This window comes from Emys orbicularis, chromosome 6 (assembly GCF_028017835.1).
Source record: "Emys orbicularis isolate rEmyOrb1 chromosome 6, rEmyOrb1.hap1, whole genome shotgun sequence".
Taxonomy (NCBI): Eukaryota; Metazoa; Chordata; order Testudines; family Emydidae; genus Emys; species Emys orbicularis.
The window spans coordinates 80,787,441-80,800,998 of record NC_088688.1 but is presented as its reverse complement, the minus strand read 5'-3'; the positions used below and the strand labels follow the sequence as shown (position 1 = coordinate 80,800,998).

The window sequence follows — 13,558 nt, the reverse complement described above, 5'->3', positions numbered from 1 at the left end:
TGGAGGAGAGGAAGCATTGCTGAATCCTGAGATAAGGCTGAAGCTAGGAAAAGGGGACCACGGGGGAAGTGGCCCAGGGAATCAAAGCAGAGTCAGTGGTGAAGGGAAAGCCAACAACAGCTGCTACCATTAGGGTCCCTGGGCTGGAACTCAGAGTAGAGGGCAGGCCCGGGATCCCCCTCCCCACCCCCATACTCTATGGAGATCCCCTGGAGAAGGGAAGCAGGAGTCGGTCCAGGCAGGAGGCCGAACTGCGCCTACTGAGCTCTACGGAGCAACAGAGACTGGGGGGTATTCCCCCTTCCCAACTCCCATACTGGCCGGTGATGAAAGTAACTCAATAGGCTGATACAATACATGCATCTGATGAAGTGGATATACACCCACGAAAGCTTGTGCTCCAATACGTCTGTTAGTCTATAAGGTGCCACAGGACTCTTTATCGCTTTTTACAGATCCAGACTAAAACGGCTACCCCCTGATACTCAATAGGCTGTGACTCTTGCCACTACATTGAGAAAGGGAAGTCACATTGGGGCCTTATCGAGTTTCTGAATCCTCCCAGAAGCGCGGGATCCACCAATACAGGCTCGGAACTATATATATATGTATAGTTTTTTGTCTGGTGAAAAAAATTTCCCTGGAACCTAACCCCGTCTATTTACATTCATCCTTATGGGGAAATTGGATTTGCTTAACATCGTTTCGCTTAATGTCGCATTTTTCAGGAACATAACTACAACGTTAAGCGAGGAGTTACTGTACCAATTCATCTATTTTTCCATTGTCCTTACTGCATGAACATGGTAAAATCAGTTGATGACTAAATGGATACATTTTAAACTATTTTTAACTCTTTTTAACTATGTACAATTAAAAGATTCAAGCTCAAAGAATAGTATTTAAGAAAACAAGTACCCCCCCAAAAATGTTTTTTCCTATGTTTTCATCTATATTCCAGACTTAGTCACCCTTTCCTTCAACCTACCTACACCTCCAAACAGAATTTTTTTGTGAGCATGTATGTGTAAACATTCATATATGTGTGTGTGCATGTGCATTTTAAATAAGAACAAAAGAGAATGAATATGGTAGTTCTTAAGTATTCATATACAATTTAATTAAGATACTAGCTGGATTTATTATAAACATTCAAAAAATATCTCTGGTAATGGGCCTCAATCCTGGCTGAGTTGTTTCAGCAATCCTTCTTTCAATCTAATACTTGTTCTCTGTTTGATAAGTGCCGGATGTGGACAAATGTGCACTAAGGAAGTTAACTTTTTTTTAAATGTTCACTATTCATTAATATGTATGGAGCATCATTCTATAAATGTACATGGTGCTTTGCAGACATAGAATTAAACATGGTCCATGAGGCTCGTCTGTTCCAGTTTAGACAGATACCCTAATACTTAAAGTGTTTGCATTGTAAGAGTGGGAGCAGATTCTGAAGAGATCAGTGATGAAAGCCTAAACAAAAAAAGTGAGTTTTAAGGAGGGATTTGAAGGAAGACAAGGAAGTTCCTTGATGCATTGGAAGAGCAGTTGTAAGTGTGGAGGAGCAACATGAAATGCTTCACAAAACTGAGAATGGGTAAAGCGTCTACAGTTTATTTTTAGAAGTCTGGACCAAACTGTACTCATATTGGAAGTGGTACAGAATCAAAGTTTTATAATAAAAAGAATTTTTTTTTTAAACTCGCTCTTTAAATAAAAGAGGGTGGGGGGCGATGCAGGGTGCAGACAGCAGCAATGTCCGATATAGAAGGCCCTCCATTGTGCATGGCAGACACAATCATTCTGTTATAGCAGTATAATTCACACATTGTCATATGTTATGCAGCTTAGATACTTCAAGTAAGAGTGGGCCCCATCTCATTCATTTTATTTGATGTTCCATTTTCTTGAATTGCCTCAATTATTATTGTTTGCCGATCATGCAATTGTGATATACTCCTTACATGGATTTCTCAGACATGCTACTAATATGCAGAGTAATATTTTAATGAGATCTATAATTAGAAAGAACTCGTTTACAACATTGCAATTTTTTCCAAACACTTTGGGACTTCCAGCATTGCCTTATTTACTCAGTACTAGAAATCATATAACCTAGTTTATCCAGTCAACCAAGTCTCCTGGTTAATTAAAGCTGTATTATGTCCTCCAGCAGAAATTGGTACTATGCATTGTTTCCTCAATTGGACAAAGTGCTATATAGCAGAGCCCTGCCCCGGGACTGGGATCCTGCGGGTCCATAATAGCAGGAGTGGGTAAAATGTATTTTGTTGCAGATGTGATTAGGTGGGCAAAAAAAAACCAGACTGCAGTAATTGCGGGAAAAAACTTTTAAACTTTTAATACTTAAATTTATGTGAGGTTTAGAACGAGATTTGATGTCTATTATAAGGAGTTAAAATATTTTTACATGGTTTAAGCAAGATTTGTTTTATTCTTTTAGTTGTAAAAATTGTCTGAATTTTATTTATATATTAACTGACCACTTTTGTTTTTTGTTTAGTGGCCTCGGGGAATCTCTCTCTCTTGTTGGGTCTAAGGTTTTGCAGATGGGAGAGGGATAAAAATGTAAGAAACAGTGTGGAAGCGGGGGAAACAGGATAGAAAAACAGTCCCATGCAGGGCTCTACTATGTAGGGCTATATGGTATTTTGGTTAAATTAAGAACTGGACAAAAGTAATGTTTCTATTAAATGTGCAACTGTAGAAATTGTTCCTGAGTGTTTCATGAACTGTAATTGCTTCAACTTCAGCTAAAAATAAAAGGTTTATCTTTCTCTCTCTCATTTGAATCATACCCTCACATCGTTCCCCACATCGTTCCTCCATTAAATCAACAGATTACAAATGTAGCTTTCCCATTTTAGATATTGATGAGTGTGCTGATCCCATTAACTGTGTTAATGGTCTCTGTGTGAATACGCCTGGGAGGTATGAGTGTAACTGCCCACCAGATTTCCAGCTGAACCCAACTGGAGTAGGTTGTGTGGGTAAGTGAAAACTATTTCAAATAAGTATGACCCATAGAAGTGGATCGAGAGGCCTCTTGTACTGATACTAGATCATTTCTAAAGATAGAGGGCCAAATTTTGCCTTGTTTTGCATCCTGTTCAAAATCAATGAGTGCAGATTTTGGTCCAGAAAATATGAATCTGTTACTGTCATGTTAGATATCAAACCATGCTCCTAAATATAGATTTACCAGTTTTAAATACTATAAACATTGTCCATTTTCTTAAAATATATGTTCTGTATATACCAGAGTGTTTGTTATTTGCATTATTGATTCCATTTTCTGGATGGACCCATGTTTCTTATTTTAGTAATTGAGTTTTAAATCTAAGAGTTCTCATGGGGTTGATGTACACTTCCTCTGAAGTAGATTTTCAAGACTTGGCTCACTGATGTGGTTAAACCTGTATCTGAATTAGAACTCCATGCAGTAGCCATTTGGATTGAAACCAACCTGTGAAAGACACACTTCAATGCAGTTTGTGTAATTCCCTCTGGTGTACTCTGGCTTAAAGTAAGCTTATGTTTACTTGTCGCTTTGCAACATGATATAGAAAGATAGTCTTGTGATTACAATACTTACACTAGCACCTAAATTGCTTGACTTCCAGTAATGGTGTCACAGACTTATTGAGTGAACTTGGGTAAATCATTTAACCTTTCAGATTGGAAATGGCACCAAAGGCCTTTTCACTTTGCTTTCTGGGGATGTCTTGGTTTTTTTTTTTTTTTTTTTTTTTTTTTTTTAAAGCATTTATATCTGTAGTAATTTAAAAAATTATGATGATGATTGCTATTGGTCTAAGTCAAATAAATAAAACCTGATTAAAACTTTTGTTAAAGAAATGTGAAGTCCTGTCAGAATGGATTCTGCTGCTCAGCTCTTCCTTCGTTCTACTTTTCCCTGTAGAATTCAAAGGGGCTCACTGTCATTGCTCAGGGTTCCAGGACCAAGCCCCACTCTACACCTCAGGCCACCAGCAGCAGAACAAGTTGGCAGCTCAGCTTATCCCAACCAATTTATTTTACAGTTTCAGGCTGCAATTTTCAAAGGTACCTAAGGAAGTTAGGTACCCAACTCCCTTTGAATTTCAGTCAGATTTGGGTGCCTGACTCTACAAGATTATTTTGAAAATCCCAGACTCAATTTTTATTCATTTTTTGAGCCGTTGAAATCACATTTCAGTGTCTAGTTCCCCTTTCCAGCTCATGAGCTGAGGACTCACTGGAGCACTGAGAATCTAATCTTCTGGGTCCTCTGGTGCAGAACATTTCTTCTAGGATCCCTCAGGCCTCCCTCAGCCAGAGGCTTCTGTCAGGCAGCTTTTCAGAAGCTTCTGAGGGTGAGTCCTGCCCTGCCTGTTGCCAGCTGACCCTCAATCTGCCAGAACATGGGTCCTTGAGTTGGATCTGTGTTTTGGGGCTCAGCCCTCCTCTGGAACCACAGTTCTGGCATGGGGAACTTGAGCAAGAGCTCCAGGATTCATCCAGAGTTTGTACCCAAACCAGAAGTCAGAAGTAAGAACTCAATTTCCTATGCAGCTGCTCCCGTACAGGATTACAGAAGGATAAGTGAGAAATCCTTTTCCATGGATAAAATTTAGATTAGTGTGCTACTGCGGGAAGCACTTTTTAAAACAAATACAGCCCTTTGGGGTGGAGAAGCAATAGTTCATTAGAAATTTGCTAATAATATAAAATAATCATTATCATCCTTCCTCATTTTCCTTCTCCAGCAGCTCTTCTCCTGGAGGATGAACTATATGATTCATACTGTGAACTCTAAAGATGGACACTCAGGAGAGCTTTCTCTACCTAAGTACTGTAATACTGTAACCTGCAAGATAATACCCATAAACAGACCAAAAAGAGGAAGGAGTTTTCAAAACTAAGGGAAAATATCTTCCTCTCCAAATAAAGTTGGATACAGCATTTCCCATGCGCTTGATCTTTGAGGACATCATAGGATCTGAATGGGAACTGCTGGCTAAAACTACCATGTTAAATAAAACATATACTGTAGAATTTTCATAAACTGTGGGAACTAGCGCAGATAGTAAAAATCAGTGCAGTCCTAATCTCATCAGAAGAAGACATTGTTCACCTTTCAGAAGGGCTTTTTCCCCCCAAAAGATCCCATAGACCATACGAGAGCAATGCTCCCAGTCTCAGTGGCTACACAGAAGTTATCTGTATGCCTGTAGATAGTAGAAAATCAACCCAAGTCATCACAGGCAGATGAGTCCAGAGGACATGCTGAAACCTAACCCAATTTATATTCTGAACTCTTATATATACACACTGTGGAAGAAAGCCTTACAGGATGGGGAGTGTAACTGGAAGACAAATAACAGGAGTTATGGGACCTCACCAAGAAAAGGAAAGCATCATCCATCTTGAATGCACAGTTTGTGCTGAAAATGTCCACACATTTCCTCAAAGGATACCACTTTCCGGTTCTCTTCAATGGCACCACCATTGATGTGTATGAACAAAAACCAGGGATAAACCAGAATTCAAAGTCCTTCTCAGAAGCAATGGAAATAATGTCTTTGACAGAGAAGAATCTTGTGTTTTGCAAGGCAGTTCATGTGAAGGGTAATCTGAAACCAAAAATAAGAAAAGAAAAAACCTTGGTCATCCTGCTAGATCCGCACTAATTTTTGGACTTGATAATGCCAGCCAAAGCACCTGGAGAAAAGATTAGACCATTTCACCATTCTTCATCCTGAGATGCTGAGACCATCTCTGATTGAAATTTTAAGCGCTAATGAAAATGAAGCGTAATTCAACAGGAATTGTCTGTTAGGGTGATTGATACAGTTTTGGTATCTAGACAGTTCTCAATCAGAAAATTCATTCATTTATTTAGACATCTGGGAAACTGTTCCATGAGACAATCAAGACTCCATCTGCAATGTCTCTAGTGGTAACACAAAGAGGAAGAGTCTCGGCCTTATCAGAGAAGAATTGCAGAGCAGCATTGTGATCCTCATACAATGCATTTACCAACTTCTACAAAGTGGGTTTCTATTTCTCTGTAGAGTAATCCTTTAGTGGTAAAGTGCTTCATGGGCCAGTTCCTTCCCTACTCTGATTCACTACTTGCTATTTCCCCTTAGTGAAGAATGAGGGGAGAATCTACACAGGAGAATGGAAAATTCCTTACCATAATTTTCTTTCTGTTAAAAGTGTCCTTCCTCATTCTACCAACCCTAGTTATTTTAGCGGCCAAGCTATAGTTTGTAACAATTTTTTTTTAAAAGTCTAAAGGAATACTACTAATACACAAAATTCTCTTAAAGTTAATTAATGCAGTTTCAGATTATTGTCTTACTGCCAATAACCAATTGTTGAAGAGTTTCTAAAGAGTTTGAAGCACTCTTCTGGTGGCTTGAGGTTGTGTCCTGTATTCCCGCCCCCAGGAGCAACACTGGCACTCCTCTGAATTCCACAGGGAAGAATCATTGCCATTCATGGAGCATAAGGGGGAGGAGCTACTAATAAAAAGAAAACTATGGTAAGAAATTTTCCATTCCCCATATTAAAATACTGGGAATAGTAAAAGTGCTATACCAGTATATGCTGTGAACTTTGAAGACATGCAAACACCTAAATACTTTAAGAAGAAGCAGCTTTGTTGACCCTCACCGTGTCATTTCTCTTGATACCCCTGAATATTAATGTGCATTAGCTTTTTTACCTTACCAGTAACTCAGAAGGATACTGTAGCCTGGGCCTGCCATCCACTAGTAGCAAGTATTAATATGATTGTCTGATCGTTCCTTCATCTAGGCCGGAAAGTGCAACTATAGTTGAATGTGTTTTACATGTAGATAATCGTATTGGCAATTGTTACCTGAAATATGGACCCCGAGGGGATGGGAGCCTATCCTGTAACACTGAAATCGGCGTTGGAGTCAGTCGCTCCTCATGCTGCTGCTCTTTGGGGAAGGCCTGGGGGATCCCCTGTGAGACTTGTCCCCCTGTAAACAGCAGTAAGCATTTTTTTAAACTTTCTTACAAAAGGTGCAAATATGAAAATGTACTTATAATCATTTAGCGTATGACCATAAACAGACTATGAAAATATCTGGCAAATTACTTCATAAGCTTATTCTCTAACGGTCTGATTGTTGAAGAAGCTCTCCATCTTATTCTCAGAGGTGATGCATAGGCCACGGACCTCAGAATCAAGAGACCTGAGTTTTGTTCCCAGCTCTGCCTCAGTGCCTGTTCCTGCACCAGTGAGGTCAATGGGACCAAAATCAAGCCATCACTGGGTGACCTTTGACAAATCACTTTTCTGTGCCTCATTTTCCCTTGCAAAAATGGGAATAATGGATAACATTTTCAAACATGCCTAAGTAACTTTCACACTTAGGTGCTCTTAAAATTGTATCCATTAACTGCATTTTTGCAGGTGAGGAATACAAGTAATAATGGTTGGTGCTTAACATCATGCTTCTTATCCAGAAAACGCCAAGTGCTTTATGAAAGTGAGCATCACTGGATAAAATTTTCAAAAGTGCCTCAGTAATTTTGCCCAATGATACTTACCTTTGAAAGCACTCAAGGTTTTAGGTATGAATAGTGCAATGTAAGTACGAAGCATTATTGTTTTATTATTTATTAAGTTATAATACTGTACAGTCTAATTTTAACAAATACTCATCTCTATTGTACAGAAGTAATAATTTCTAGGCCCTAGTTAAGATGGGAGCCACTTTATACTAGGCATTATGCAAAGAAGACACAGTCCCTGCCTTACAGGAGCTTACAGGTTAAGGCCTCATGTGTGCATGGTTACCAGTGTTATCTTAGGCTTCTATCCTGCAAAGTCTATCCACTTTCTTGACTTTATGCACTGTGATTAGTCCAGTGACTATTTGTAGTGTATGTCGTTGCAGTTCAGGGTGCTGTTAGGTTAAAAAAAGTTAAGCGACAAGGGGCAGGGACCATGTTTGTGCACTATGTTTGTACAGAGCGTAGCACAATGGGGTCCAGATCTTTGACTGGGGCTTCTTGGTGCTACTGTAATACAAATAAGAAATAATAATGGCATTAAAATACCAATGAAATTATAAATTATATAAAAAAATTCCTTAATACCAGTGTTTTATTCTACAAATAAGTAATAGCCTTTTTTTCCCCCCTAGCGGAATATAATACTCTGTGTCCAGGGGGTGAGGGATTCAGACCAAATCCCATCACTATTATCTTAGAAGGTGAGTTCATCCTGAATAATGGCTGTTATGGTTGCTACTTTACAAAAGGTGACATTTTCAAAAGTTTGCACAATAGGATGATCACTGACGAAGTGTTCACATTCATTGCATCGGAAAACCACTTATTAACATCAATAATACTAGAGTGGCAAGTTCAAACTGATGCTTGTGCGAGCAGTTACTCAATAAGGATACTCAAAACCCATTTGAGTAAGTAAATTTGGTGTTTTATAGGTGAAACAGATTTACATATATTTTGTCCACCTCATTTATTGAACAGGCCTTCAACATTTGCCCCCCAAAGCATGAGACGACCTACAAAAATCATGGTTTAATCAGTGGAAGGTTAATGTTGCTGCAAACATCTATCATAGAGTGAAAGCCTGGTCCCAGTGAATTTCCCATGCACTGTCAGCATGCAGGAATGAAGCGTTAGATACCAAACTCCCATAAACGATCATGGAAGCTAAACTCCTTACGTTCATCTTGCTGAAAATGTGCTATAGAATATGTGGGATAATCACAAACCCTCTTCCCTTTGATAATAAAGTGCAGATTTAGAAGGGAAAAAACCCAGTGAAGATTAACAGTTACTAGCACGTAACATTCCAATGGAATGGTTAAGATCTCTTGTTTCTTTACATTTCAGAGTAAGAATATGGCCTTTTCTCCCTTTGCAGATATCGATGAATGCCAGGAGTTGCCAGGTCTCTGTCAAGGTGGAAACTGCATCAATACTTTTGGCAGCTTCCAGTGTGAATGTCCACAAGGCTACTACCTCAGTGAAGAAACACGGATCTGTGAAGGTGAAATTCTGCAGTACCTTGTCCCACACCAATACACACTTGTTTGCATGTTTGCAAATATTTTGGTCTTTCAGAGTTTGTTTTCTCCTGATGCAGAATATTTCATACATAGAGAGTAGTTGATTACAGATTCATTTTCCATACAGAGTGTAAGGGTAATCTTCTTAGCTATTATGATTCCCTAATATATTGTCTCTCTTGTTTGTAAACACGAACATGCAATGTTTGTGGTACTGACACTAACAAGGAAAATGTGTGTGCAACTTCACAAGCTTCACCTTGTGATGTTTCCTCATTGTTTTTCTGTCAAGTGGGAATGTTTGGGGGGGGGGGGTGTTCATGCTAGGGTTGATCTAAGAACTGGAAACACCTCAGAGCCTGCTGCTACCCCATCTAGACCCTGTGTGATGCTCCCTTGCTCCTCTTCATCCTTAGATCCATTACCCCTTTCCTGCAGATGTTAGGAGGTGTACAAGAGTAAGGCCTGGTCTACACTAGGAGCTTATATCGAATTTAGCGCCGTTACATCGAATTAACCCTGCACCCGTCCACACCAGGAAGCTACTTAGTTCGAAATAGAGCTCTTTTAAATTCGACTTCTGTAATCCTCGAAAACGAGAGGAGTAGCGCTAAATTCGAAATGGCAATATCGAATTAGGCTAGGTGTGGATGGAAATCGACGGTAATAGCTCCGGGAGCTATCCCACAGTGCACCACTCTGTTGACGCTCTGGACAGCACTTCGAGCTCGGATGCTCTGACCAGCCACACAGGAAAAGCCCCGGGAAAATTTGAATTCCTTTTCCTGTCTGGCCAGTTTGAATCTCATTTTCTGTTTGGACAGCGTGGAGAGCTCAGCAGCACTGGCAACGATGCAGAGCTCTCCAGCAGAGTTGGCCGTGCAATCTAATAGAAAGAGGGCCCCAGCATGGACTGATCGGGAAGTCTTGGATCTCATCGCTGTGTGGGGCGATGAGTCCGTGCTTTCAGAGCTGCGCTCCAAAAGAAGGAATGCAAAGATCTACGAGAAGATCTCTAAAGCCATGGCAGAGAGAGGATACAGCCGGGATGCAACGCAGTGCCGCGTGAAAATCAAGGAGCTGAGACAAGGCTACCAAAAAACCAAAGAGGCAAACCGACGCTCCGGATCCCAGCCCCACACATCACGTTTCTACGAGGCACTGCATTCCATCCTAGGTGCGGCCGCCACCACTACCCCACCAGTGACCGTGGACTCCGAGGATGGGATATTGTCCACGGCCGGTTCCTCCTCGGAAATGTTAGGTGACGGGGAAGATGAGGAAGGAGATGAGGAGGACGAGGCAGTCGACAGCGCTTGCACCGCTGATTTCAACGACAGCCAGGAGCTCTTCATCACCCTTACCGAGATCCCCTACCAACCGTCCACAGCCCTTACCCCGGACACCGAATCAGGGGAAGGATCAAGCAGTGAGTGCTTTAAACATCTAAACATTTCATTTTAACATAAGTGGAATATTTATATTGTTAAGAATGGGCTTTTCAGTCACTCATTTAAACATAGAAACTTTTATTTATAACAAAACAGGAATATTAACTATATTAGTAATTTGTTGTTCATGATTTGGTTGGCTTAGTGAACTATTTACTCCTAACTATATATAGAAAATCAAGTACTGTCCGGATATTCATGATTAGTCCACCACAGGACGCTCCACTCTGTAGTCCGTTATGCTGAACTTAAATGAAAAGGCGGTCAATGTGCCCGGGAATGGACAGACAGTCCTCCTGGGATAGCTCGGCATAGCTCTCCTGCAGGTACCGCTCCAGCATGCGCACGAGGTTCAATGGCAGGGCGATCTTGTTTGGTCCCCCGTGGTAACACACGTTCCCACGCCATGAGTCCATCAGGTAGTCGGGGATCAGTGCGCGGCACAGCATGGCGGCATACGGCCCAGGCCTCTGCATGCTTTCACGCAGCATCCTTCCCCTCTCGGTCTCCGAGATCCTCATGAGTGTTATGTCACACATGACGCCCTGCTTTAAATTAGGGAGGGGAATGTTAGTATTGGGACTGCTTTACAGCCACGCTGTGGAGGCGGCAGAGGGGCAGCATACAGGGATCTTTCCCGGGGACAGCCGCGAGGTGGTGGGACAGGGGCAGAGCTCATGCTTCCCTGATTGCTGCCAGCAGAGAGTGGCCTTGCATTCAGTGCGAAAGGAGCCCAGTGCTACTATTACATGTTTAAGCTGCCACAAGTCTACGGCTTACCATGTTTTCCTGCAGCAGAAGTAGAGGTGTCCTGCAACGCTTCTCTGATCGCAACTGCAGGACCCCAGACACATAAGGCGAGGGCCGAAAATTCGACCTTGTCCTGAGTGCGCATGTGAAAGGTGCAGTGCATGGTGTTGTTCACAGAGAAAGACTATGCTCTTTGTTAGCAACTTCATTTATCTGTCTCAGGAATTTACTCCCTTTTTCCCATTCCCACAGACACATCTGCGACTGTCTCCCAACCCAGCCTGGCATCACACTCCCAGAGGCTAGCGCAGATTAGAAGAAGGAAGAGAAAAACTCGTGAAGACATGTTTTATGAACTTATGGAGTGCTCACGAGAGCAGGCAGCCCAGACGACACAGTGGAGGGAGAACTTGTCACAAATGCACAGAGCAGTCATGCAACGGGAGGAGAGGTGGCGCCAGGAGGACCAGCAGGCTACTCAAACCCTGCTTGGACTAATGAGGGAGCAAACGGAGACGCTCCGGCGCCTAGTGGATGTTCTGCAAGACCGGAGGCAGGAGGACAGAGCACTGCTGCTGTCTATCTCTAACCGCCCTCCCCCGCCACCAAGTCCCACACCCCCCTCACCAAAAGTACAAAGAAGGAGGGGCGGCAAGGTCCGTTAAAACTGTCAGTCGGCCACTGCACACTGCTGCAGCAATGGAAGGCTCTCGTTCCAAAGTTTGAAAAGTCCTTTCCTACCCATCTCACACTAGCCCATGTCCAAGTTTCCTCCCCCCCCCCCCCCTTTTCATGTGCGGTTCACAATAAAACATCTGTTTCTGTTAAGTACTGTTTCCGAGAGTGTCTTTTGGAGGGGATTGTGTCTGAAGGGGGGGAAGGGGTTTGTTACTTGGACAGGACAGTCATCTGTAGCAGGCTACAGAGGCAGGGGCAGGTCCAGCATCAGGACACATACACAGCACAGTCACCAGTTACCCTGGTCAGTCTGGGAGGCGGTTTTCTTGTTCTGGGGTGCGAGGGGGTTGATCTGTGACTTTGTGTCGGGGGAGGGCAGTTAGAGATCCTATGCCGCGGTCCTTATCCTGGATCACAGAGCCACGCAGCAGGGGATCTGTTACCCTCCGCCCCCTGCCAGAAAGTCACTTGGCCGACACATACATCCAGTCCCGCCCAGGACTGCTGGCAGGCTGCGTTGAAACAACCAATCCAGCACTGCGGAGCCTGTCATTCCCGGACTTTAGAAGCATCATTTGCATCAAAACACTAAGCCCGCCCCCCGCCACAGTCTGCGTCCCCGGTTTAAAACATTCCCGCGAAAACAGTAAAAAAGAGAACCTTGTGCATTAACAGAACAGAACAGATTTTATTTGTTGGGAAGGTGGGGAAGGGGGTATGTAACTTGGAAGGATAGTCAACAGTAACTGGGTAAAGAAACGGGGGCAGGTTCAGCATCTGTGTCCACAAAGTAAAAAGTCACTGGAGACCCTGTTCAGTCAGGAACCTGGCTTTCAAAGCCTCCCTGATGCACAGCGCGTCCCGCTGTGATCTTCTAATCGCCCTGCTGTCTGGCTGGACGTAATCAGAAGCCAGGCTATTTGCCTCAACCTCCCACCCCGACATATAGGTCTCCCCCTTGCTCTCACACAAATTGTGGAGCACACAGCAAGCAGCTATCACAATCGGGATATTGGTCTCGCTGAGATCACAGCGAGTGAGTAGGCTTCTCCATCTCCCCTTGAGACGGCCAAAAGCACACTCCACCACCATTCTGCACTTGCTGAGCCGGTAGTTGAATAGTTCTTTCCCTGAGTCCAGTGCGCCAGTGTAGGGCTTCATGAGCCAGGGCATTAGCGGGTATGCAGGGTCCCCGAGGATGACTGTAGGCATCTCCACATCCCCAACAGTTACTTTGTGGTCCGGGAAGTAAAGACCTTCCTGCAGCCGTCTACACAGACCAGAGTTCCTGAACACCCTAGCGTCACGAACCTTGCCAGGCCATCCAACGTAGATATTGGTAAAACGTCCCCGATGGTCCACCAGTGCTTGCAGCACCATGGAAAAGTAGCCCTTCCGGTTGATGTACTGGCTAGCCTGGTGGTCCGGTGCCAGGATAGGGATGTGAGTCCCATCTATAGCCCCACCGCAGTTTGGGAATCCCATCTCGGCAAAGCCATCTCTGATGAGCTCCACGTTTCCCAGGGTCACTACCTTAGATAGCAGTAGCTTGACGATTGCCCTGGCTACTTGCATAACAGCAACCCCCACGGT

General features: G+C 43.1%; 1 protein-coding gene across 1 annotated transcript in view; it reads left to right on the top strand.

Annotated features, from left to right (window-relative positions):
- The window catches only part of FBN2 (fibrillin 2), a 260,834-nt gene that overhangs the window by 175,997 nt on the left and 71,279 nt on the right, over positions 1-13,558 (top strand). Inside the window, exons 36-39 of the mRNA XM_065406785.1 lie at positions 2,889-3,011; positions 6,870-7,031; positions 8,193-8,261; positions 8,942-9,067. Of these exons, the coding sequence (XP_065262857.1) occupies positions 2,889-3,011; positions 6,870-7,031; positions 8,193-8,261; positions 8,942-9,067 (480 nt within the window). The remainder of the gene's footprint in view (positions 1-2,888; positions 3,012-6,869; positions 7,032-8,192; positions 8,262-8,941; positions 9,068-13,558) is intronic.